The 22,922-nt window shown below is 40.3% G+C and overlaps 2 protein-coding genes across 4 annotated transcripts in view; both read right to left on the bottom strand.

The window, feature by feature from the left end:
* LOC149255039 (uncharacterized) overlaps window positions 1-22,922 on the bottom strand; it is a 171,364-nt gene that overhangs the window by 105,534 nt on the left and 42,908 nt on the right. For all 3 annotated transcript variants that reach the window (XM_089460299.1, XM_089460298.1, XM_089460297.1), the window contains exons 2-3: window positions 11,922-12,063; window positions 979-1,101 (exon numbers count right to left, since the gene is read on the bottom strand). In XM_089460299.1, coding sequence (XP_089316425.1) covers window positions 979-1,101; window positions 11,922-11,987 — 189 coding nt within the window. In that variant the 5' untranslated portion in view covers window positions 11,988-12,063. The remainder of the gene's footprint in view (window positions 1-978; window positions 1,102-11,921; window positions 12,064-22,922) is intronic.
* LOC149255040 (uncharacterized) lies at window positions 20,257-21,063 on the bottom strand. The gene has a single exon (XM_089454929.1). It carries the CDS (start codon window positions 21,061-21,063, stop codon window positions 20,257-20,259), a length of 807 nt encoding a protein of 268 aa, XP_089311055.1.

Below are 22,922 nucleotides of genomic sequence, written 5' to 3' on the forward strand. Positions count from 1 at the left end.
AAATTGCTCTAAGCATAGAACATACCTAAAATTAACATTAACTCTTACAAGAAGCAAATATGAGAAAAGCAATTACGCACAGTGCACAATTATTTCTGCTCTTCTAGATCAGTTCTTCATTCAAAATATCTTCAGAACTTACAAGAGCTCCTTCCTTTACAGCGAAAATGGCTCTAAGAAATTAACAAACGAATAGAAAATCTGGAAAAAATTCAGTTTGCACAAAAATCAAAGCTGATCTACACCAAACGTGCAGCCTGCTCTGCAATCTGTATGGCTGTACTGAATCCGTACAACCTACTATGTTATTTGTATGGTTGTACAGAATCTGTACAGCCGGTTGTACTGCATGCTTTGCTGAGTTGTACAGTTTCTCTTCTCCTTGTTGTCGACTGGTCGCCTTCTCCTTGCTGAACTACTACTAAAACTCCTCGCCAATGGCTGAAAATCAAATCTCTGATTTTCCCCTTTACTCACATGACTTGTCAAATAAATGCTCTTTGTGTGTCTTTGTCATTTTTTCTCTTTCTTTTATAACTTTGACATGAGCCAAAAACCTAATTTTCAATAGTTGAGATCTAACTGTGAGACCAATGGCTTTCATTTAATTAAATCATTAAGTGACCCACTTTAGTCACTTTATTAATTAAAAGTCACTTTAATAAAAAAAACATTCACTTTATTAATTAATTAATAAAGTGAACTTCTGGGAAAAGCATAGGAGACATTTAATGACGATTTTGATGAGCAGACACCCTTATGGAAATACCTGTCTGAGCTACAAAAACTAACAGCAATGACCTTTGATTTAATTTTCTGCAAGGTGCAATTGACAACAAAAACAACCTCAAAATTATTTTACACCATTGCAATAAAAAATGCCATTTCACTAAATGAAATTTAAAGAAAGAGACAGATACCAATTGTACTAAAACACAGTGCAAATGTACATCATCTTAAAAATGAATAAAGCAATACCCGCCATTGTAGAAGGTTTTCTTGGAAAAATGATGTTCCTTGAGTTGGCTCAAATTTCACAGGTGCTAGACTTCGGAATACATCAATATCAACCTCTTCAAGTCGCTGAGAGAAATTCTTGAACTGTCCCAGAATACAAAAAAAAACAATAATGTCAGAACCCATGTAGAAGTATTTCAATGACCTCAACTCTAAAAAACAGTAAGCTTGCATGGAAACAGAATTTGTGACCAGTGTTGAAAATATCGGTATCGGAAAAATATCGGCGAGGGTCCAAGAAATATCTTATCGGCAATATCGGCGAAAATATCGGCAAGCATAAAAAATGCATAATATATTCATTTTTTTCAGATTTCTAAACATATAAAGCAATAACAACATGAACTAAACACATTGGCACATAAATATGAAGAAGGCACTGATATATATGATGTCAAATAGAAATGATACATCAAACTTCAAAGGCGATACCAAATCCTGTTGATCCCTGATAATTGTCCAATCAAGGACTCAAACAAAATAACATCACATATCCTGCTGATCCCTAATAATTGTCCAACCAAGGACTCAAACAAAATAACATCACATATCCTGCTAATCCCTAATAATTGTCCAGTCAAGGACTCAAACAAAATAACATCACATATATAAAACTTTAAAAGTATTTCATCATCATGAGTTATAAACTTATATGTAGCAAAAGTTGCAAAACAAATAAAACTAGCAACTATCTATCTGAGACCATTAGCCTCTCCCTAGCATCTTTCTTTGTGTCTTGTTCAGCAATTGCTTCAAGAGCTTTTTGTATAACCGCTGCACTAGAAACCATACAAGGCATTACATCTGCATCATGTACAAAGACTCTAGCTAGATGGTATTTCAATCGTGTAACCCCTCCTGACATCTTGGTCCCAAACAATTTGCATGATATATATGCCTGATTTGCCCCACCAACAGCCTCCCCATACTCCCAAAATGGGTCCAAGGCTTTTGGCATATTTGACATTTGTAGTGAACTAATTCAAACCTAGGGCACAAAACAAAACACAAAAAATTGGCATTAAACCCCCCCAACACAAAAAATAATAAGTAATAACCACCTCATTTAAAAAAAATTACTACATTATTTGCATTTTGCAATGTGATTGAAAAATGGCAATAAGAGGGTGCATAAGAAAGTTGAAAAAAAAATGAAGCTTGCTGTCCAAATATGGAGAAAACCCTTGCATTGGCTCATGGGCATGAAAATCATAGCAAATGGAAAAAAACAAAAAAAACAAAATGTTGGTAGGCAAAGAGGCAAGCAAGCATAACCCTAAATCTATGAAAAAATCATTAACATAGGGGTTTTTTAAAACATACCTGTTAATGGAAGAAATGAAGTTTGTCTCACTATTCTTCAATCTTTAATCCACAAAAAAATCTTAGTTGGTAGTGATAATCATTGTTTGATCCTCAAACCCTCCTTGACAACCACCACAAAACTCTTCCCCTTCCTTCTCCAACACTCAGAAACAAAAATGAAGAAAAAAAATGATTTTTCCTTTTTCTAGCCGCGGCAAAACACGCCCGACGATATTTTATATGGTCTCGCGATATTTTCCGAGATATCGCCGATATCTCGGAAATATCGCGATATTTTCGGGAGCCAAAAATATCACGATATTTTCTCGGCAATATTTCAGCTCGCTGAAAATATCGCGATATTTCCGATATTCGGCGATATATTGTTGATATTATCTTCACTGTTTGTGACAGTTTGCATTGACAAAATCTGACCTAAACCAACTTTGATTTACTTTATCCTTGTCATCTTTGAGAAAAACCAATGTGTATATCTCTTTCTAAATTTATCTTGAGAACCCATGTGGATCAACATAAATAATGTCATCTTCAGGTAAGAAAATTTTGAATTGGATTGAACAACAACTGGAGCTCTTATCTTGTTTTCTGAATTCATTCAGATTGCTTTTAAAAAAGCATCAGTCAGAAAAGAAATATTTGGGCACATGAGCAAAGTATGACGTCGAACATGAATACTTTTACAGACATCCATTAGATAGATCTAGCAAGAATTGAGGATCTGCTGCAGCTTGGAGTGAAAAAGTTAGCTCATCTAGAGAACTCTGGTGATATGCAAACATGACCAATAATGAAGCAGAATTCAGAAGCTGTTAATTTTTGGTATGTTTTATGCTTAAGAGCAATTTAGTTCAATTTTCTTGTTAGCCCAATATCAATATCCAATTTAGCAATCACGTCAGTGTGATAGTAAAATGAAGATAGAACATAGACATAAACAATAGAAGACAAGCCAAGATAATAAGACACAAGATGTGGCACCAGCCAGGGACAAACCCCAATGTGGGGAAACCCTTGATCAATTCTTCTTATATTCTTCAATAGTTCAGCAGAGAGAGAGAGAGAGAGATAGTACAAATATATAAATCTGATATTTTATGACAGCAGCAGTAAAGCCTTGACCAGAGAAATCAATATTGGTCAAACAGGATGTAAATCTTCCTCTAAATCGCTCGAACAAACCCAGCCAACATTGGCCTTCAACATTAAGCTCAATGCATCCAAAAACTACACTGTTGGTTCTGCTCCTAGGAAGATCCTTCAACTTCTCAGAAGATCCTCCACATGGCAACAACAGGCTGCTACAATAACGATCCAATCCGGTCAACACTTTGACCCAACACTCCTCCACAAAATGCTGTTGTCCTCCACTGTTTACTTGTTGCTCCTGCAATTCTAGTTAGGGCACCATATGCGGCCCTTAACCCTCCACGTTGTCAGCAAACTAAGCCCTTCTAGGGTTGCAGTCCACCTAGAAGAGTCTCCCCTTATGCCACGCTGCCTCCAGCAAGAATTGTTCACCTCAACACTGCCTTGGAACAACCTTAGCTGCTTGCTATGGCCTGCAGCCTAGCAAAGCAGCTAGCTATAGCTACGGTCTCCTCCAACAGGCCCAAACAGTCACCTCAAACAGCAATATCTTGCCCTCTTCTAAACTCGGCCTACTGCCCAGCAAACTTGGCCCTAGAAACAACTAACTTCGGACCTATTTTGACCACAAAACAGTCCCTCAACCCAATCTTAACTCCTGTCCAACACACAGCCTCCAAACAGACCTATCCACACTTTCCTGAAGCAAACCTTCTTCCACGTTGTCCCTTGACCTCTCCTTGCTGCGGCTAGGGCTTGCTCTTTGCTGCAGCTAGGGCTTTCTCTCTTTGCTGCGGCTAAGGCTCCTCTGTTGTGGCTAGGGCTCCTTCTCTTGCTGCAGCTAGGGCTCCTTAGATCTCTCTTTCCACCACGTCCTCCTTGTGAGAAGACGTACCCAAACAAATGGAGAGAGATATCATGAGATGATGTGTTCCTCAAATGACTTGAGGTCTCCTCTATTTAAATGCAACATTGAGGATGAGTTGGGGGTAAAAGTGCTTGTTTAACTTGTTGGCCGACCTTGACAAATTGTCAATAATATGAATAAATTCATATCTCCATAAATACATGTCGGAATCAGATGATCTTTAGATCAATCCTACACCTCTCGGAGAGAGGAATCCAAGAAAAATATCAGTTGCCATAAATAAGATGACCCATATGGAGTTTGGCCCTAGTTGCCAATTTTAACACTCCCTCTCAACTAGGAAGAGCTCCATCTGCTAATCCATTTTTCAGTCAGTACTATCTCTGCCATCAATGCACTGCTCTGAACTGCTCTGCTCTGCTAACTATGAAGAAGAAGTGATCGAGAATGTATCATACCATTCTCTACTGACCCAAAGTCAGTCCCATATAAAGAGAGTGTCTCATACCAGTCTTACTGACCCGAAGTCAGTCCCAGATAAAAGAGTGTTTCATACCACTCTTACTGACCCGAAGTCAATTCCAATTGATCCCAGATCAATATAGGTCATCCTAGCATAGGGAGTACGGTAGTACACGATGCGTCCATCGGTAGTACTATGGTCCCTATCCTCATTTCCCTACTCATTAGCCAAATGAGAGGTGCTTCCCATGAGTCCCAAACTGCATGGGTAGGATGTCTCAACAGGAAAAGGATGAACCACTCATCCTGCCTACATGTCGCCATGGGGCACCACAGGGGAAGGTTGAACCACTCGCCCTGTACACAACAAATCACTAGTGGAACGCTGGACCACTCACCCTATGGTTGTGTCTCAACAGGAGAAGGATGAACCACTCATCCTGCCTACATAGCAAACCACTAGGGGAAGGCTGAACCACTCACCCTATGGTTGCTCATCGCTCCAAGAAGTACACCAGACGCTTGTCAATGGAATCTCTGATAATCTTTTTCGCTTTGACTTCAGCCTTGTACTTGCTCTTTGTAGCAGTCGGTGCATTTGATGGAGGCTCAGGGATTTTACCCTTTACATGATCCAGCACTTCTTGTTCTTCCAATGTCAGATCAAGAGACATCTTCCATCCATGATAGTCAGACTTTTCACGGAGCTTTCCTTCAGCCGGGAAGTGGGATGAGGAACCCATTTAGCCTTTTGTCCTTGTCCAACTGTCTTCGATGATTGCTCTTTCACTCTTGCTTGGGCTTTCTCTTAACCTCAACTATGATACCATGTTAATTTTGGTATGTTCTATACTTAAGAGCAATTTACTTCAATTTTCTTGTTAGCGCAATATCAATATCCAGTTTAGCAATCACATCAGCATGATAGTAAAATGCAAATAGAACATAAACATAAACAATAGAAGACAAGCAAAGACGAGCACACAAGATCTGGCACCATCCAGGGACAAACCCCAATGTGGGGAAACCCTTGATCAATTCTTCTTATATTTTTCAATAGTTCAGCAGAGAGAGAGTACAAATATACAAATTTGATATTTTATGACAGCAGCAGTAAAGCCTTGACCAGAGAAATCAATGTTGGTCAAACAAGATGTAGATCTTCCTCTAAATGGCTCGATCAAACCCAGCCTTCAACAGTAAGCTCAATGCATCCAAAATCTATATTGTTGGATCTACTCCTAGGAAGATCCTTCAACTCCTCAGAATATCCTCCACATGGCAACAATAGGCTACTACAATCACGATCCAATCCAGTCAACACTTTGACCAAACACTCCACAAAATGTTGTTGTCTTCCACTGTTTGCTTGTTGCTCCTACAATTCTGGTTAGGGCACAATATGCAGACCTTAACCCTCCACGATGTCAACAAACTAAGCCCTTCTAGGGTTGTGGTTCACCTAGGAGAGTCTCCCCTTATGCCATGCTGCCTCCCGCAAGCATTGTTCACCTCAACGTTGCCTTGGAACAACCTTAGCTGCTTGCTATGGCCTTCAGCCTAGCAAAGCAGCTAGTTGTAGCTGCAGTCTCCTCCAACAGGCCCAAACAATCACCTCAAACAGCAATATCTTGCCCTCTTCTAAAGTCGGACTACTGCCCAGCAAACTTGGCCCTAGAAACAACTAACTTCGGACATGTTTTGACCACAAAACAGTCCCTCAACCCAATCTTAACTCCTATCCAGCACACAGCCTCCAAACGGACCTGTCCACACTTCCATGAAGCAGACCTTCTTCCACATTGTCCCTGAAACTCCCCTTGCTGCGGCTAGGGCTTGCTCTTTGTTGTAGCTAGGGCTTGCTCTCTTTGTTGTGGCTAAGGCCCCTCTGCTGCGGCTATGGATCCTTCTCTTATTGCGGCTAGGGCTCCTTAGATCTATCTTTCCACCACGTCCTCCTTGTGAAAAGACATACCTAAACAAATGGAGAGAGAGATCATGAGATGATGTGTTCCTCAAATCACTTGAGGTCTCCTCTATTTAAATGCAACGTTGAGGATGAGCTAGGGGGTAAAAGTGCTTGTTTAGCTTGTTGGTTGACCTTGACAAATTGTCAGTAATATGAATAAATTCATATCTCCATAAATACATGGAGAAATCAGATGATCTATAGATCAAAATCCTACACCTCTCGGAGAGAGGAATCCAAGAAAAATATCAACTGCCATAAATAAGGTGACCCATATGGAGTTTGGCCCTAGTTGCCAATTTTAACATAAGCCTTATCCAAGGACTTTAACTAGAAATAGAGAAAGGAGTCCAAATTAGGAAACTTCGTGTATGAGGTGATTCCAAACATGTGATTGATACCTTGAAATGTAGCAACCCTTTGAACTATGAATTACTGCAAATTTTGCACTAGAGTTAACAAATTGCTGGCTAATTTTAAGATGATTCATATAATGCATATTCTAAGGGATTGGTGAAGGTTGAAAACCAGAGTTTCAATGGAGTTTCATGAGGATATAGTGGATTACTCAAAGGACCCTACTGATTTTTCACTAGCCCAAAGTCGAGGGGTGAGGGACTAGGATTATTGTTTATCTCTAGGTGAAAAGCTTGGGAGACTGTCAGGATCCAACTCATTTACAAAAAAATGGAACTATAGTGCAAAGCACGAAAGCAGGCAAAGACAAAGTTGAGTCACATCCTGTAGAGCCAAACAAGGCCTTTATCTAATCTCCAAGATACCTTAGCTTAGGTAGGCAATATGCAATGGATGGATTGCTCAGTGGGATTGTCACACAGTCAATTGTTTTGCATCCAGAAGAACAGCTACAGATCATTATTCACTCCAAGATTACTTGGGAGCAAGAGCAGAAGCAACACTTTCAGAAGCTCCCGGTTTGGGAGCGTTTTTTATATAATATATATTTTTTATATTTTGATGCATATATGTCAACAAAAACATGTAGAATGATGAATTAGATATAAAAAAACATTGATTGAACCATATAACAACAATCATCTAGAAGTTATAATCTTCATCAACCACGTCCACAAGTTAGTAACATACAACATATTGAGTCTCATGATTCATCAATCTTAAAGTTTCAAGCTTTCAAAATTCAATATATAACATTTATCATAATTGATCACCAAAGTGTGAACCAAACACCCAGACCAAAATATGTTGGGGTATTTATACTCATTAATTGCTCTTGTTGCCTTACAATTAGCAGCATTATCAGTGATGACTTGGATGACAATGTATGGCCCAATGCGTACAATTGTTTCAAGTGATGGTTTTGCAATGTTGATGCGAGTCTTGAACTTGTCTGAGTAATCACATGCTGAAAGAAAGATGGCACCACTAACAGACACAGCAAGAACACTTATCAATGGCTTGCCTTTTACATTTGTCCATCCATCAGATACAATGGACACCCCATGCTCAGTCCAAGAATTTGTCATTCTATTCAAAGAATGTGATATTTTTGTTTTTTCATGATTAAGTCCAATAGTTCTAGCATTGTCATACCTAGGGCTCTCGTATCCTTTAGGGGCATCATTTATGGCAAAAACCATTTCATGCCAATAAGGTGAGCAAAGAACATTGAATGGTATCCCACATGCATAAAGAAACCGGTAAACTTTTGAATCCACGTCATTCCTACACCCATTCATCAAGGAAATTTGATATGGTTCTACGCCTTACAGAGATGTTTGGTGACCCTATGCCTCCATTAAACTGCTATGGGAGGATGCTGAAGGAATTCTTTGTGCATGTTGATATGATTGTGAGCTTGGTTCAAAGAAACCCTTTGATTTTTTAGATTTGTATTGGACTTGCTCCTCTTCCCTTGTGTATTTGGTTATATCTATTGCTTACACACTTGTACAAGTTTTGATTCCTATTGCTTTATCTTCATCCCATGCCCTTTTCCCACAGAGGTGCCTTTTGGCACGAGTGTATGACCCTGTGTAAGTTTTGTTGCAATGAAGACAGTCAAATTTAGTGGTTCCACCCCCTTTCCCTACTTCAAGCCTAGAAACATATTTCCACAATGGGGTTTGGTCTTGTTTAGTTTTTTGGGTTGAATCATGTTCACTCTCTTCCTCCTCACCAAGATACTCCTCTCTCGAGTTTTCATCAAATCCACTATAACCCACTTCTTTATGCTCTTCTTCATGATCAACCCTCCTCATTCTACTCTCCAACACCATAACAACCAAAAAATGAACCAAGAAGAAGAAAATGCCAAGCCATATAACCATGATGTTTGAAATTTGAAGTTTCGAATATGCAAAAAAATGGAGGAATGGGAAATAGAGAAAAAAAATTATTTATTTATTTAGCAGTGAACATAAAAATTAAATTAAATTAAATTAAAAAATTAAAAATTAAAAATTAAAAATAAAAATAAAAATAAAAAATTTCTAGATTAGAGTGTCCTACCTCTTTGGCCTTCAATCCCAAGCTCCTCAATCTCCCCTCACCAAGCTCCTCTCTCACCAAGCACCTCTCTCCAAGCTTCAAACTCTCTCTTGCTCCAAACTCTCTTGCTCAAGCTCTCAATGGATGAAGTGAATAATGGGAGGGGAGAGGGTCTATTTATTTTTCCCCCTCCCCTTTCCCTCCCTTTCCCTTCTCCTCTCCCCTTTCCCTCCCTTGCCTCTCTCCTCTCCCCTTTCCTTCCCTTTCCCTCTCTCCTCTCCACCGCCAACGTCACCCTCCCTCTCGGTCGCGACCCTTTTTTTCCGCTGACCGGGAGCGTTGTTTCAAAGGGGGAGTGATCGTTGCCCCTCTAAAAAAACGCTCCTAGATCGAATGCTCCCAAAAACGCTTCAATTAAGGCAGGGATCGTTTTTTTTTCAAGGATCGCGCTCCGGAGACGCTCTCGTCCGGAGCACAAATTGAGACCGAGGGTTGGGGGGGGGGTGCTCCCTCGCAACCCTAATTCACTACCACACTCTATAGTTAAAGATCCACTTAATTCCTTATAGGAGGCGAAGGTCACTTCTGGTAACTCAGATCTGGGAAGGGAGATGGAGTGTTTCTATGGTAGTGCAGGTTTCATAAGAAAAAGCATAGACTTGGGCACTTTGCATGGAGAATTGTTGGGTAACCTGATGATCCAGTCAATTGCAGGGCGAGTAAAGGTGAAATAGGTGCATGGGGTGGTGTAGCAAAATAAAGCAACTATCAAAATGGTCCCAGCAGAAGATGTTTGTTTGGAGCAAATCCAGGAATTTTTAGGCGAAGTTGTTGAATGGTGTTGTCACTAATGTCAACATCGGTTATTGAACGCTCTTAATATTTGTTTGGGTTACATCTGTTGAAAGCTCCAAAGGAAGAAGCCCTAGAAAACCCTAGAAGTTGTCAATCTTCTACTGTTCTACGTTGTTACAATCACTTTAGCCCAATTCTTTTCTTCAATTAGCAATTACTTTCAAATCAATTTCAATCTTCCAGTTACAAATCGCAATTGTAGATACAACAATAAATACAATGTACAGCAGAGGAAAATCAAGACCAATAGGAGACACAAGATTTCGTCAAAGACCACGGGAAAACCCCACAAGGGGGAAAACCCTTTCAAATTCTTCTTCTTATTAGATTGTCATAAAATGTTCGGCAGAGAGATTACAATGATCCAATTCACCAACCAAGAATCAAAGGTCAACAGCTTTGACTTTCCAACAAACCAATATCCAAAATCCAAGAGATGATCCCAAAAGTCAAATCTGGTCAAACTATCAAATCTAGTCAAAGTCAACAGCAGTCAAAGATGCCCTAACCAGTCCTGAAATCAGTGGTCAAACTTCTCCAAAAGAGCTCATTCAAAGGTCAAAATATTTGGTCTCCTTTGCTGGTCAAAATCAAGTCAAAGCAACCCCAAACAACTCAGTCAAACCTGGTCTACAGAGAGAAAATCTGCGGTCAAAGGAAGTCATCCTGCCCAGAAATCCTCTATATTTGTGCCAAAGAATGCAGCCTCCAAGAACAAATCCAAATCAGAAGTCAAACCAAGTCAAAGTAAGCCCAAACATCAAAAAGTCATCGTTGGTCAAAGACAGATTTTCAGCCCTCCTGAAATTCTCTCTCCTCCTCACACATGTGAATGAAGACCTGCAATTTCAGACTTGTACGAGCCTCCAATAGAAGAAGATGTGTGAGTAATGTGTGTCCAAATGATGATGCCTTGACTTGTATTTATATGCTTCTTTGGAGACCCAATTTGTCTTTAAAGCCGACCTATAATTTTGTGCATGTGTGGGTTTTCACATTAAAAATATATTTTTCCTTGACCAAATTAAATTCTTCCAAGGACAAAGAGGGTCTTCTCTAGATGAGGAAGGCTGTCCAAAAGAGGGAATTTGTCCCTGAGCTGCCAAATTAACAAAATCCCCGCACTTGTTTCACTTTTTGAGGACAAAGATTAGTCGGATTGCTCCTAAGATCACCATCATTGGATGATCCTCGTCGAGCCGATTCCAGAGGTATATGCCATGCCACAAGAGCCCTCACGGTTTGAGAGATGTCTTTGTTTGAATATGAAGCACCCACCTCGTGGTCAAAAACCCCAAGAAATGGGTGACATGGCAACTTATCATTTGTTCATGGGCTTAGAAGAAATTTATCATAATTAAAGGATTAATTATTGAAGGAATTATTCATGGGCCTAGAATAATTTTCAAATCATGATTGGAGAACTAATTACATTAAATGATTTTAATTTTTGGACCAATGTTTTGGCTCCATTCTAAAATTCAAATTCCAATTTGAATTTATTGGCCTTCCCTCCTAAAAATTTATCGAGTCAGCTAGCTCTCATATGGTGTCCTCCAAAACTATATAAAGACACCACATCTCACCTCCAAGGCATGCATTCAATGGATATTTATTGAATGATCCAGCTCTGAACTTGTCGTTTACTTCCTAGCCCTTATATGACACCTACTTTGATTGACCCAATGTTGAAATTAAGAATAACTATGTGAATAATAAAGTTGTCTTCATCTATATTCCCAGTCACATTTGCAAATGAATCGAAGAAACCATCTGGTGGATACCAATATATCAAGTTAAATTTCAAAACATAACTAAATTTAACATGTCTTTGAAAATATAACCATAAAGAAGGATGATCACACATACCACAAAGCGTTTTCCACTAGGCCCTTTGTTAAGACTCTTGATAGGCTGATTTTGTGAACATGCCATTTTATTTGATGAAAGAATCCAAACTTTTGCTTCAACCTTGAAATCCAAACATAATACCTCCAAATCTGACTCTTATCTGCATGTGAAAAGATTGTTTTTTAGAACTAGAAATTTCTACCTCATTTTTTAATGGTACATGCATAGCCTTCAATTAATCTCTTTTTTCATTATTCTCTGTCAAATGATCTCAAATGTAAACTGTTGCAAACAGTGAGCTTCATCAAAAAACTTCATTCTACATATAGCATTATATAATTCTTATAAAACTTCAAGAGATACATTACAAAGAGACATCAAACGAGTGAACTATTTTCTATGTTTAATCTAACAATGTGGAATGCATGATGCCATTATGGTAAAAAAATACATAGTTCACAAATAATAATCAGCAAAGTATTACATAAAATGTGTTGAAAATTGGTCGTCATTGATGCCAACCCAAGCAGCAGCAGAAAAAACCCGCTTTCAATGACAAAATGACAAGGAAGATCAGGGTTTTTTGGCTCATGATCATCTTCATTTGATGGTCCTCATCTTGCTGCTTCTATCGGTAGGTGCCACACCTTATAACTCCTCACGGTTGAGGAGATATGCCAGATCAAAGTTTGTGCCCCAAATGTGTGGTCAAGGAGCCCCAAATAGATATTGAAAGTCAGCTTGGTGATTGGACAATGTTGAAATAATGTTGTTTATTATTGTCTGTGTAGATTTACTTGTCCATCTATAAGGATTAATGAGCCCCAAATCAGCTCCAAATATCAAATTAAAATAACATTTTCTATCTCCTAAAATCAGCCTAAATGGAAATTGATTTTTGGCTCCAAAATCAATTTAATTTAAAATTCAAATCAGTTATGGAGGGTCGACTCCATAACCTCTTGAACTGGTTAGCTTGCCTCTCTAGAAAGCTCTTCAGCCTCTATAAATAGGGCTCGTCTGCCCTCCAATTAAACCATCTTGTATGCACTTAATTGATACATCTCTTCGGTTGTGTGCGCCCTTGTGTAGTCACGCCAAGCTAAAGAGGAGGTCAGGATTGAAGAAGGTTTTTGGGCTTAATGTGTATATCTTTTGTTTATGGTTCTTCGTTGGGGTATTGAGCACCTTCTGAGGCCATTCCGCCTTTTCTGAGGCAGATCTGAAGAGGAGGTCAGGATTGAAGAAGGTTTTTGGGCTTAATGTGTATATCTTTTGTTTATGGTTCTTCGTTGGGGTATTGAGCACCTTCTGAGGCCATTCCGCCTTTTCTGAGGCAGATCTGAGTGTATTCTCCGAGGCACTTCGTGGGCATATTCGCACAGATCTAAGGCTATACTCCTGTAACAGACGCATAGGCCCTGAGGTCCTATTTCGGCCTCCCTGTGGCACATCTCCTGAGGCATATTCGGAGGGTAATTCTGAGCTTAATCACTGATACCGTAGGCAAAATTCTTGGACGCAATTTGTGTATTTTGACTACTTTTTGTGGCTAGAATGTTGAGCTAACTCGACCCCTGTGGAATGGGAATTTCTGAGAAATTTTGTTGCAATTCTTCATGGTATAATTTGGCTGTGGCTGAGGCATATTCTGAAGCCTGGATCTGAGGTTTGGAACTGATTTTGCAGCTATCTAACGCAATTTTGAGACAACATTCCTGGGGACTAACTTGCACTTGAACTTATATTTAGCTGATCCATGAATGAGGCTGAGTTTCTTCAACTTCAGGACATTCTTCAAAGCCCTTGTTATATGCAGTCTAGACTACGCAAATTCAATTTTTTGGGGATGTTTTTCATGTTTAGAACTTTAAAAAGGGGAAGATTTGAAAGGAAAAACTGATTACCTGATGAGCTTCATGGCGACAATGGCACCAACCCGTTTCCAAAAAAAATGTATTGGCGAAGGCTCCCGCTTCTCCGAGCAGGAATCAGCCGAAGCTATGGTTAAGCCCAAACGTTATAAGAAAAATTAGGCCAGTCTCAAAAACCCTTTCAATAGTCCCCCTTCAAACAACCGTTCAATAGTCCTCCTGGGGACGTACCTCTTTCGATGATGAGAGTTACGAAGTTGCAGTTGGGGCTTTTCTTGGAATTTTTTATGGTTTAGCGATGTCCTTTGCACTGTGGACTTATTGAGAAGATTCCCGCTCAGATGAAAGCACTACAGCTCTGCCTCTGCCAAATCAAAACCCTATAGCTCTGCCGACATAGTATCAGAAGCGAGGGTTTTTTTAACTCCAGGATTTCCGCTCAGATCAGAACCCTACAGCCCAAGGTTTCCTCGTTGACTGCTAAGATTCCTGTGGACTGCGTACTCGCGCAATTCTGAACCCTAAATGGAAGAGTGGTATGGCCATATTTTTTTATGCAACATCGCACTGGAACTATGTTATCAATGCTCTGTTATGCTCCTTTTCCACTATAGTTTTGATGAAATACTATTGCAAATCCATGGGTTGTCAAACCCTAAAGTTCAAAAACAGCAAATTGGCTATTTTATTTTGTTTTTATTTTAATTATTAAAATTTTTATTTTATTTTATTTGTAAATTTTATTTTATTTTTATTTTAATTATTAGATTTTTTGTTTTATTTAATTTTACTTTTAATTTTAAATTTTATTTTATTTTATTTTTATTTTTATGTAATTTAATCAAGTCAAAATGTTTACATAATAGAACAATTATATGGACCTACAAGAAGCAAGAGCTATTTAAATAGAAGTAGAATACATTTAAATAGAAGCAGAATATCAAGGAGAAATACAAGGAGCATGTGAGACAGTTTGAGATGCTCCTTGTATTTCTCAACCAATGTTGCTGAAGTAGGAATAGGAACAGAACAAGAGCATCAAGAGTGTAGTCCACTTCAATGGGGGAGGAGGGGCGTGGCCCCTAGTAGGGCACTCCCAACAACACTATTCCAAAAATGGAGATGCAATAGATAAAACCAACACCCCTACTTTTTTGTAATCGGGGGTTGCTCAAACTAGCCAAGAATCCAATCATCCACAAGCATACCAAGCATGTTGACAACACTGCCACTTTTTCAGGTAAAGGATGGATCTATTAATCTGCAATATCATCCCACAAAGGACCAACCTACAGACATTTTCACCTAAGTCTTTGGTTTTGAAAAATATGTAAAACTCTCAAATAAGCTTGGTGTCATTACTAGATTGACCATTAAAGGAGGGCATTAAGGTAAATATCAAATTAATTGTACTCAGTTAAATATTATAATTCCCTTTTTTGCATTGTTGTTGCCTCCTTTGTATTTCATATTTGCTTTTTACATGGCTAAAGAAGACTGCTCCATCTTTTTCATCATTAAACTGACACTTTTCCTTTGCCATTAGTGTCAAAACATTCTCTAAATATTGTGATAGAATATCGTTAATTGTAAATACGATGTTATTATATTTGGAGTTGGTCACTGGATTTTTTGAATGTATGACCCCTGCCTAAGCCCTAAAGACAGTACACGGATCAACACTGTTGTTTATTGTTGTGAGGTACGAGAACCTCCCCTTCATTCGACAATGAAAAATTAGCTAACAAAATTCGGCATTGTGTTCCAAAGAATATAAAATTTCAAACTTAAAATGTATGTAATAAATTTCAATATGCTAATTGAACACACATGATAAAAACGAAAATTGCATCCCAAAATTAATAATTAAACATATTAATACCCTATGTTGAGAGCCTGAAACGGTACTCTGGTGGCTGATCTAAGCCTTCAGGCCGAGGTTGTCGTTGTAGCATACCGCTCTTGAAGTCTGCAACCTCAGTCTTCAACGTTCGGGCCTGTAGCAGCCACCGTCAACCCTTTAGCCTCATCCTTCGGCCCTGTAGCCGCCGTTGTCGGGTTTACGAGCGATGGTCAGTAACTCAGCCTCGCTCTGTGGCTTGTGAGAAAGGAGACAAGAGATGGTCGTGTCGGGCTGTAATAGAGGGAGGAATAATATGAAACTGGAGGTAGAATGGTGCGCGGATCTGTGAGCGCTCGAAGAAGGGAGGAATGTTATGCGGCAAGAAGTATGGAACATGGAGAGAGGAAAGAATGGAACGTGGTGTAAGTTTAGTCTAGGTTTAGACTTGCATTTAGAAAAGAAAAAGAAAAAGAAAAAAAAATCTTTAAAAAATCGAATTCCACTGCACTTAAATAAATTTTGGTATCCAAGTTTGGATTCATTTTGAAGTTCGCGTTCAAGTGTGGCGAACTTCAACGATCTTATTCGAAATTGCTTGAGGTTTGACGAATTTCGAACTTGAACCTTGAAATTTCACTGAACCCGGTGACAATTTATATATACTTCTGGCCAAAAATAACTTTCAGGAATTAATCTCTATGTATGCTTAAAAGTCTAAATCTCTGGGATTTTTGCGCTTCCTTCGCTATATGTGAGGGGTTTGTCTGGCACGTATCGTCAATACGCGTTTGTATTTCAATAGTTATAGTTTGTAATCTTCTTAAGTAAAAAAATCTTCAGAAAAAAATACCTGTGTACTTGTCAAAATATTGGATTCCACCAAAAAGGCTCCAAGTCTTCAAATTTCGAGAAGAAATATTCGTCTCAAAAACTCTAGGGCACGCTCCGACCATGCACTCTGAGTTTGCTCTGCGTGTCTGTCTATTTGCAAAATTCTTCGGTATGTTGTTGGTTCTTTTTTTCAGCACGAAAAAAAGCTATATAGATATTTTGTATTAATCAAAACAGAAAAAGTACATCATTATAGATATGGCTTTTGTTCTGGAAGGAGAAAAATAAAACCATAAACCTCATGGTGAAGGATATGTGTATCCTGATCAAAAAACTGTAACATAGAGTGAATGAGGAGAAATATAACATCGGACGTATCTTCAAATAGGTTTCAATGAGCCAATGTATTGTATGAAAAACCACATATGTATGAGACATAAGTTGGGTAATAGAAATCTTATCTGATTGGAATCACAAAATAGTGAATTGTGTACCCGTCATGGAGAATTCTTGGATCTGGCAAGTGTAGTTGTCCACAGTAATCTGCAGCCTCCATATGCCCTGCGGCGATGTTAGTCCCTGCTTTGACAAAATGTCTGCTCTTCGATTTTTTCCTCTGGCTATGTGGGAGATGGTGTAGTCCTTCCTGTTGTGCCACCAATCCTCAATCCTATTTAACCAGCCTGAAAGGTGTATATTTCTGATTCTATTTTTGGACAGAACATGATCGATGGTGACTTTGGAGTCTCCAAAAATGTGAAGGTTTTTGATGCCAAGGAAATCAGAGAAAGCAATGGGACCAGCCAGGGCCATAATTTCTGCTTTGCTGTTTGTACCGCGACCTCCGTTCCAATGGATATCATAAGTTTGTCCTTCTTCTGGAGTAATGTGAATCCCACAGGCAGATATGTTTCGTTGGGAAACGCCATCAAAAAAGGCATAAGGATATTCATAGCAATCATTTGGCAACAAGTTCCTTTGTTGTTTGACTGAGGGGAGATGTGGCCAAGCAATAGCTTCAAATAGCGAAAGGATGGATTCATAGACAATATGAAACGGGTCCTTTTTGGAGTCAAATATCATATGGTTGCGCCATTTCCAAATGGCCCAAATTGTAATCAAAGGAATCGGCCTCCACTTGCAGCGCATGCTGCTCCATGAATAAAAGGCTTCGCAGATGGAAGAGGCGTTGACAATATCAATGCCAAAATGAGTAGATAAGAGTTGCCAAATCATTAAGGATTGAGGACATTGAAGGAATATGTGTAAGTTATTTTCAGTATTTAATCCGCAAAGGGAACAGATAGCAGGCCCATACCATTGTCGCTTCTGAAGATTCTCCCAGGTGAGATTCCTGTCGTAAAAAACCAGCCAAGCAAAAATTTTGATTTTTAAAGGGCATCCAGATTTCCATAAAGCAGGCGGAAAGATATTTTCACAAGAGTCACAACCTGTTTGTAAAATCTGGAGATATATGTGCCTGGCGCTGACCACTGAATAGCCGCCGAGACCTTTCCAAATGATACTGTCCTTAACCAGCGAACGATATAGACCGAATGATTGCAAGGACCGGGTGACAGTGTTCCATTGAGATTCAAGAGCTCCGGATCGTTGTAAATCTGATGCAGATTTCCAAATAGGGATGCCATCGTCCCAACTTTTTATAACGCTGGTCCAAAAAAAGTATCCCATGCGTTGAAAATGTCTCAAGAGTGATGGGGAGATATGGATCGATCCACCCACACCTGCGAATTCATCAATGCCTATAATGATCTTGCATCCCGTATGAAAATTCCAAATCAAATTTTTCCGGAAGAACGGTTGCAATCTTTTAAACCCTCTCCAGATGATAGAACCGCTGGCGGATCCAAGAGAGCTTTGTCTGTACCAATAAGTGATGTCGTAGCCGTCCAAATACTTAGCTCTGACAGTTTTGCTCCAATAAGATTCTCCCGTAAATGCATTCCACATTGTTTTACATAGAAGCACTCTTCTGAAGGAGTGTAAATCCATTATGCCCCAACCTCCCATGGATTTTGGGCGAGACAGCTTAGAAAGTCTACATAGATGGTATTTAGTCTTTTCCTTCTGGCCGCCCCAAATGAAATTTGCTATCATTCTATTTAAACTGTTAATAATAAATGACAGATATAGAATAAAAGAGCCCAGAAAACCATGATTTAAACCATCACGGATTGGGTAAGAATGGCGCGACCTCCGACTAACAAACATCTGGATTCCCATGTTAATATTTTCTTGTAGAAACAGTCAGTAATCCACGACCAGTCAGCAGCTCTGTAACTCACAGGTTTCAAGTTAAATCCAAGATATTTGAAACCCTCCCTGATAGGAATAGCCTTGATGTGGAATAACTCAGCTAGATAAGTGATAACATCTCCACTTGTATCAGCGACATGGAAAGATGACTTTGTGTCGTTGATATTCAGGCCGGTGGCTCTCTGGAATCTCTCCAGAATTTCATAAAGACATATCCATGTAGATCTGCGCAGCATGGCAGACAGAAGGATATCGTCAACAAAAAGGGAGTGTGACATGGATATATCCTTGCATATCGGTAGAGGTTGATATCTCCCTTGATGAATCGCTATTTTAATATGTAAGCTCAAAGATTCCATGACAAGGATGAAGATAAGTGGATATAGGGAGCATCCCTGGCGTAATCCCCTGACCGATTTGAAAAAAGGAGTAGGGACACCGTTAATGAGGACTGCAAAGTTTACATCCACTACACAGGCCATGATCCATCGAATGCATCTGATATCAAGACCTATCTTTGCCGGAAGGCATCTTATAAAGCCCCAACTCACACAGTCGTATGCCTTCTTTAGGTCGATCTTCATTAGGGCCGCACCTATTTTCCTACAATGCATTGAATGTAAGCATTCCTGGGTGAGAGCCACCACTTCTAAAATATTTATGTCCTTAAGGAACCCATGTTGTTCTGTGGACAGGTGGAGAGATAGAGTGTCCCTGATACGTATAGCAATGATCTTAGATATGATCTTGCACAATACGTTGCATAATGATATGGGCCGGTAATCAAAAAAAGTGGATGAGATCTTTTTCTTAGGAATAAGGGCGATAAATGTAGAGGAGATCTTCTGACTGATGATGCCCTACATTCTCGAATCCTCGACCATCTTGAGGATATCATCCTTAAATAAATCAAAGAAATGGATGAAGAAGTCGATGGTCCACCCGTCCGGCCCGGGGCATTTATCTTTCTGGAAAGATTTCATTGTTGCCAATAATTCTTCTTCTGTCACTTCAGCAAAAAGAGCATTGTTTTGACCTTCATCAAACATAATGGGATATGGGTCTATACCCAACAAAACATCCTCAAAATCGCAGACAGAGTCCGCGCTGTATGCCCTTTTAAAATACTTAATAGCCTCTCTGGAGATAGCCTTTTGCGTGGAGTGAGAACTTCCTTGTTCATCCCTGATAGTCCAAATACCATTAGTTTCCCTCCTCTTGTTGGCAAACCTGTGGAAAAACCTGGTGTTTTGATCTCCTTCTCGGAACCATAAAGCACGGCTCTTGAGCCTCCACATAGCTTCTTCTTGCTCTAAAATCCGTTGTTTTCTTTTTCTAAGCCCCAGATACGATTCCTGGTGGAGGTCGTCATGGGGGAATTTTTGAGGAGGGAAGATAAGTGCTCTAATTCCGTGTTTATATCCGTTAGCTCCTTTTTATTGGAGGCCGCCTTCCCAATTTGCCATTTCTTTACCTCCATACGAAGGGATTGCAGGCGGTCAATGAAATGTCGTGGAGAGTCATTAACCTATTTGGGATATTGTTTCCAAGTATCCTTTATAAAAGTATTGAACTTATCTTCGGCCAACCAAGTGCGATTGAACTTAAAGGGATATCCAAATCTGCGATCATCATGTTTCCATTGAAAGGTAATGGGCCGATGATCAGATATGAAGGATGGAATAATATTCATAGAGGGCGGCCCATATATTTCAATCAATCGCTCATGGAAAATGAACCTGTCGATTCTTTTTGCCAAATAGGAACTGTTGGACCTTCCATTGTCCCAGGTTGGGCCATGATCAACAGGCAATATATCAATGAAATTCTTTTGAATAATAGATTCCCGGATCTGTCTTCCCATAGGATCAAATTTCCTGCCATTGCCCCATATCTCGTCACTACAAAAAGTACAGTTAAAATCACCACCAATAATCAAAGAGTCAATTTCAAGAAGTTCAAAAGAAAACAGATAATTCCAAAATGGAGACCGATTTTTATAGGGAGCATATATATTTAAAATGTGGATGGGGTCATGGGATCCCCGGACATGAGCCAGCACAAGGATGCCAGCGAAGCATTGAAAAGCAGCAGCAGTAATCCACCTGGGGTCCCATAACACAGCCAGACCACCAGACATGCCCACAGCATTAGAGGCAACCATATGCCAAGTCGGGAGCATTCGCCTGAAGTAAGAGATGGTCTGAGCGCAATCATGCATGGTTTCCTGAATGAGAAGCATCTTAGATTTCGAGGAGGCAAAAATATATTTAAGGGCCAAGAATTTGTGTTCAGCACCAAGGCCCCGGATATTCATAGATAAAATATCAATCATTTTGGAACCTCTAGGGGCCGACAAGCTCTAAGAGGCCCATTTTCAGAAAAATCATCAATAGCTATTTCAGTCACAGGAATGTCAATTAAGGATCGATCCCCGGTTGTCAGATCTAATTTTCCCTTTCATCCCTGGAAATGTCTGCTGCCGCGTTTCTCCTTGCGCCTGACAGTTATGTTCCCCGCAGATCTGGGGCTAATGTGGGGCGAGGGGGAGCGGGAAGGTCGATGGATAGTTAACAGCTGAAGTTTAAGGGACGCCCTTTTGAGAAGCTGATCGATGTCCTGATCAAAGGAATTGTGAGGGGAGGATTGTGGGGATGGAGGAGGAGAAGCGGGGATGTATGGCGCCTTGCCCTTGCGATCAGGTATCGAGCCGCATGATGGGGGGGTAGGGGGGGAAGGATGAAAGGGAGAATGGTTTATAACAGGGGATACGCCAGGCGAGGGGATAGGGATAGAACGGATGTGGGAAGGGGGAGATTGGGTCGAGGATGAAATGTAAAGGATAGATGATGGGTTGGTGCCGAGCGGCTTAGTTTGTTCAGGAGGGAGGGGAATTTCAGGGTCCGAATCAGGAACGCGGGGCGGCGACACGTGGGAGAAATTCAGAATTCTGGCCGACGGGACCTTAGGGGATTGAGAAGGTGATTTAGAAACAGTAGAGGATCTCTGTCGATCGGCGGACAAGACGGAGATACGATGTGATGGGTCAACAGAGACAGATCTAGATAGAGGGAGGCTAGCAGATCGTTCCAGGGAACGGTCCTTAGGAGATAGATGAGAATCATTGGAAAAGATAGGAGCCCGAAAAATCTGCCCGGATGAAGGCCCCTCAAAAGCCAAAGAGTCTCTGTCATGCGCCAAGGGGGGACAATATGCAGTCTTCTTCTTCATTCGGCCACTCGGGCGACGTGGGCACTTCGGATAGAGGTGTCCTGTTTTATGGCAGCTGGAGCACCTGAAAGGCAGGCCCCAGAAGTCTAAGCGTTGATGAAACTTGGAGAGCTCCCAGGAGAGTTCAATAGTCTCAGGAAAACCACCCCTGTAATCTTTTTCGATGAGTACCCCAGCTACCCTCTTGTCTTTATCACCGATACACCTAGGGTCGACATATATGAACCGCCCAACAGCGTTCCCAATTTTCTCCATGGATTCCCTGGTCCACAATTCGAGAGGCAGGCCAGGCAATTTGAGCCAAATGTAGTTATTCTGGGGCGTGCATCGAAGTGGATCAAAACCTATAAACCACCTGTGCAGAGCTAAGAAACTTCTATCTTTCACCCAGGGTTTCGAATAGATGATTTCCAGGTCAACGCTGCTGAGAAAGTGGAAACTATACCAGTTGTTCATGAGGCGAACAACGGTAGGGGAGTATTCCAGAAGAGGAGACCACCTGGCATCAATCCATTCTCTGATTTGTGAATCCTCCATTGATGGGAAAAACCATCTACCAATAAGCGCCCTCTTCTGTACAGTGTAGGCTAATAATCCTGTCTGTTAATAGAGGACCATCCAGGTTGATGGCTGAAGGCGGTGGAGAGGTTTTAGCAGGTCGATGATTTTTTGAGCGGCCTAATTGTTAAATCATCATCCCGTTGAGGCACATCCATTAGAGAGGGAAGTATGATATCAGCTTCCAACGAGTCAATCCAACCAAACTGAGGAGCATATCTGGCACGAGATTTTTCCGCATCCAAAGTAGCATGGACCATGGCTGACTCAGCAGAATGGTCAGTGTGAAAATCCATGACGGGGAAAGATCTGACACCTAGAGGTCAGGATGGGGATCCCAATGGATTTACTGACAGGAGAATGATCTCTTTGTAAATAAAGAAGGTACAGATAAGGAGGGAAAAG

This window comes from Pinus tabuliformis, chromosome 7 (genome assembly GCF_031772625.1).
Source record: "Pinus tabuliformis cultivar Carrire ecotype Pingquan chromosome 7, CPIR1, whole genome shotgun sequence".
Taxonomy (NCBI): Eukaryota; Viridiplantae; Streptophyta; class Pinopsida; order Pinales; family Pinaceae; genus Pinus; species Pinus tabuliformis.

Coding starts and splice junctions, on each gene's coding strand:
- LOC149255040 (XM_089454929.1), bottom strand. CDS start 21,063: ATGATTGATATTTTATCTATGAATATCCGGGGCCTTGGTGCTGAACAC.